This window comes from Malurus melanocephalus, unplaced genomic scaffold (genome assembly GCF_030028575.1).
Source record: "Malurus melanocephalus ecotype Western Australia unplaced genomic scaffold, MMel_1.1 scaffold_440, whole genome shotgun sequence".
In the NCBI taxonomy this organism is placed as follows: Eukaryota; Metazoa; Chordata; class Aves; order Passeriformes; family Maluridae; genus Malurus; species Malurus melanocephalus.
The window spans coordinates 175,557-179,727 of NW_026623672.1; the positions used below are offsets into that span (position 1 = coordinate 175,557).

Consider the following 4,171-nt stretch of genomic DNA (forward strand, 5'->3'; position numbering starts at 1 on the left):
AGTTTATCACAGCACCCAACTTATGGCAAAGCCAATTTACCTGAGCACCCAATGTTTTGCCAATCCAGTTATCCTAGCATCCATTCCCAGTTCATTACAGCACCCAGTTTATGCCAACACCCCATTTACTGCAACCAAGTTTGCCCCCACACCCAATTTCATTGCAAACCCGATTTATTGCAGCACTCAACTTACTCTGAATCCAGTTCATACCAGCACCCAGTCTACCCCAGCACCCAACTTAATGCAAACCAAACTGATTGCAGCAACCAATATTTTTTTGCAAATCCAGTTTATCCGGCATCCAGTTTATTGTAAACTCAATTTACCATAGCACCCACTTTTTTTTGCAAATCCAGTTCATTGCAGCAACTAACATTTTTTTGCAAATCCAGTTTATCCAGCACTCAGTTTATTGTAAACCCAATTTACCATAGACTCAGCACCCAGTCTACCCCAGCACCCAACTTACTGGAAACCCAGTTTATCCCAACACCCAGTTTATTGCAAACCCAGTTCACTACAGCACCCAACACTTCACAAATTCAGTTTATCCCAGCACCCAGTCTACCCCAGSACCCAACTTACTGGAAACCCAGTTTGTCCCAGCACCCAGTTTGTCCCAGACTCCAACTCACCACAGCACCTATTTTTTCACAACATCCAGTGTGTTGCACGCTCAATTTATCACAGCACCCACTTCACTGCACTCACTTCATCACCCCCTGTGCCCCCCAGTCACACTCCCCTGCCCTGGGGTGGGTGCCCCTCTCCCCTCTCACCGTCCCCCAGAAAGAGGATGAGGTTCTTGGCCACGTTCTGGTTGAGGCGCTGGAGCTGCAGCGCGTTCCGCAGGGTCTCCTGTGCCTGCCGCCGCCAGTACTCGGGGTCCTTCTCCCTCTCTGTGGGGGAACCGGGCTCATAGCATCCAACAGCACCCACTTCTGGGGTGCTGCTTCCCCAAACCTCACCTACCCGGCACCAGCGATGAGCAGAACTGGGCGAGGAGGAGGACGAGCAGAGCCTTCATCCTGCGGCACTGAGCGGGTGCTACCAAAAGAGAGCTGCAGGGCAGGTGACACCTGCTCGTGCCTCAGTTTCCCCACCAAGACCTTTGCCCCAGGGTCACCCAAGCGAAGACAGAAAGAAATGTCCCTCCCTGTGCAGTCACCGATGTGACCCCCTGGGGACATGCCAACCTCCTTCCCGCCTCCCCCGGCCATCAGCCCCATGAGGCGTCACCTCACTGTCACCAACCCGAACCTGGGGAAGGCGGCACGGCCCCCRTGGCACAGTGGGGTCCCCATCACACGGCCATGTCCCCATCACGTGTGTCTCCCTTCCATGCCCATGTCCCCATTATGCACCCATGTACCTCCAGTATGTCCCCATCATATGTCCCTATCATGTTTGTGTTCCCATCCCATGTCCCTGTCTCCACTGCACACTTGCAAGCCCACCACACCCCTTTGTCCCCACCACACAACCCCCATGCGTGCCCGTGTCCCCACTGTCCCTCTATGTCCCCATAAACACACCTGTTCCCAAACCCAGGCTCCACTCCCAACCCCATCACACACTTGGATCCCTGTTGCATGTCTGACCCTGTTGCACACCTGTGCCCCCAGCACAGACCATGTTCCATCACACATCCATGTCCTTGCTGCACATCAGTGTCCCCATTCCATGTCTGTACACCCACCACATGCCCGTGGCCCCATTGCACACTCCTGTCCCTATTGCATGTCTATGTCCCTGTTGCACATCACGTCCTTATTGCATGTCTRTGTCCCTGTTGCACACCACGTCCCTGCTGCATGTCTGTGTCCCTGTTGCACACTCATGTCCCGAGTTGCACACCCATGTCCTATCATGTGTCCCTGTTGCACACTCGTGCCCCAGTTGCACACCTGTGTCCCCGCTGCACATCCATGTCCCCATCACACGTCCCCATCCCCATCCCCATGACACCCCCGTGTCCCCATACCATGTCCGTGTCCCTGTTGCACATCCATGTCCCCACCACACTCCCGTGACCCCAAAGCACTTTCCTGTCCCCACCAACCCCCACACTCCCATGGAAGCTCCCTTCCGCTGCAGCCCCGGCACCCCTCTCTCCCCGGAGACCCTCCCCTCCGCCGGGATGGCAGTGGTGGCCCCGGGGTGCTTACCGGGGATGGGGGGTGTCACACACTCACCCGCACAAACTTGGGTCCCGACACCCACGTCCCTCTGGGCAGCGGGAGGAGGCCAGGCCGGGGGGACCGCGAGCCCTTAAATCCCCCCGCACCCGGCCTTCGCCTCCTCCTCCTCCTCCCCTTCCTCCACCCTCTCCCCGCTGCCAGAAAGGGGAGGGGGGGGGGGGGGGGGGACGAACGGGCCACAAACTGGGCTTACTGGTGCCCTCTGCCGGGTTATACTGGGAGGACTGGGACGACTGGGGTGCACTAAGCCTGGCTGAAAGCGCTGAGCAAACCTCCGCGCTCCACACTTGGGAGTTTGGGTGCCCCCTGTAGAGAGTGCATGTGTGTTTTGCTGGATTTTGCATTATTTCCACCCAAACCGTGCCAGCGACAGCAGCGAGGGCTTGGGAGAGGTGATGGAGACGGGGGGGAGGTCTCTCTGCCTCAGTTTCCCCACAGAGGCTCCTACAGCAGCCCACGAGGGATCCCTGCTACGATGCCGCGGCGTTACTGYAGGTCCTACAATAAACACCCGTGGTGACAAGGCCGGGGGGTGACCCCCAGCCCTGCCTCAGTTTCCCCATTGCGGGGCCCCAGGGGGCTCCGTGACCCGCGGAGCCGCGCGTGGCTTCCCTGAAGGTGGCGGTCTCAGCCCAAAAATGCGCTCCCCGGGAGCCTCGGGGTACAACCGAGGGAGCCCCAACACCGCCGCGGTGCCACGGGGATGGGCGCGACACCTCGCGGACCCCCAGATCCTTGGGGTGCCCCCCAATCCCTGCGGGGCCCTTTCCCGCTGCCCCCTCCCTGCACCCCTTGGCACCCCCAGCACTCTCGCAGCCCCGCAGAGCGATTTGCAGCCCCGTGAGTGTGATGATGAGCGGCTCAGTGCTCAGCCCGTCGGGGCGGGGCAGGGACTGGAGCCACCGAGGATAGGAGATGGCACCGCGTGTCCCCATCCCTGTCCCCACGCTGTTACCACGCTAGTACAGCCATCCGTGCTTTTTGGTGTGGGAAAGCCCAGGCTGGCACGCTTGCACGACTGCAGGCACGCACGAGTGTGTGCGCGTGTGCTCACACGCAGCTGCCGCCGTGCCAGCAGCTCACGCCCGCGCTGTCGCACACTCGCCCGGCCGCCCGTGCGCACTCTGGCACACCCGTGCGCACTCTGGCACACCCGCCCGTGTGCACTCTGGCACACCCGTGCACACTCTGGCACACCCGCCCGTGTGCACTCTGGCACACCCGTGCGCACTCTGGCACAGCCGCCCGCCCGTGTGCCCCTCAGGCCGGGCTCGCTGGGCAGCCGGCGGCACCGCTTGCTCGCACACCGCGTGTCTGAGCCGGTCACACGCTCGCGTGTTGGCGCGGCTGCGGTTGTTCGGAGCAGCGGGCGCTCGCCCCGCCGGATCGCGCCTCGCCCACCGCCCCCGAGCCGTCCCATCCCCCGCCGCCGGCCAGCTGGGGCTTCCTCGGGGGGATGCTCCCGGGCCACGCGGAGCCCCCCGCGCCGGGACTCGGGGCCCCCCGAAAGAGTTAAAGGAGGAGGCCCGTCCCTCCGCGGCCCCATTGGTTTCCCATCCCAGGTACATCCTTCGCTCGTCGCCCTCGCTAGGCCGCAGCGGCGTCACGGGCTGTGCCGGGCTCAGCGGGCACTCGCCCCATCGGGGCCGGCCCGGCGGCACTGGGGTGACGGCCATGGTGAGTGGGGGTCTCATCGACACCGCCAAGGCCGGGGGCGGCTCACTGGGGGGTGCTTGGCCGAAGCGGGGCGCCGGGTGATGCATCCCCCATGGGATGCTCTTTGTAACCCCATGGGACCCCCCCCATTGCATCCCAAAGGACCCTCTGGGATCCCCATAGGACCCCCTTTGCACCCTCGAGGGACCCCCACGAGACCCTCATTGCGCCCATAAGGGATCCCCCATTGCATCCCAGGGGACCCCCAAACCCCCCCCCTGCACCCCCGAGGTGCCCCACTCGGCCCCCCC

General features: G+C 62.3%; 2 protein-coding genes across 7 annotated transcripts in view; one reads left to right on the forward strand and one right to left on the reverse strand.

The window, feature by feature from the left end:
* Positions 1-2,333, reverse strand: part of ALPL (alkaline phosphatase, biomineralization associated) — an 8,952-nt gene extending 6,619 nt beyond the window's left edge. Inside the window, exons 1-3 of one of the 3 annotated variants that reach the window (XM_057380214.1) lie at positions 2,199-2,333; positions 976-1,050; positions 783-902 (exon numbers count right to left, since the gene is read on the reverse strand). In XM_057380214.1, coding sequence (XP_057236197.1) covers positions 783-902; positions 976-1,030 — 175 coding nt within the window. In that variant the 5' untranslated portion in view covers positions 1,031-1,050; positions 2,199-2,333. Of the gene's footprint in view, positions 1-782; positions 903-975; positions 1,083-2,198 lie in introns of all 3 variants that reach the window. The other 2 variants (XM_057380213.1, XM_057380212.1) reach the window with 2 other exon arrangements.
* Positions 2,334-3,590: 1,257 nt separating this feature from the next.
* ECE1 (endothelin converting enzyme 1) overlaps positions 3,591-4,171 on the forward strand; it is a 12,411-nt gene continuing 11,830 nt past the window's right edge. For 3 of the 4 annotated variants that reach the window (XM_057380242.1, XM_057380243.1, XM_057380240.1), the window contains exon 1: positions 3,773-3,881. Coding sequence is in view for 1 of the 4 variants with exons in the window: in XM_057380240.1 (XP_057236223.1) it covers positions 3,879-3,881 (3 nt within the window). In the remaining 3 variants the exon portion in view is untranslated. The other variant, XM_057380246.1, reaches the window with a different exon arrangement.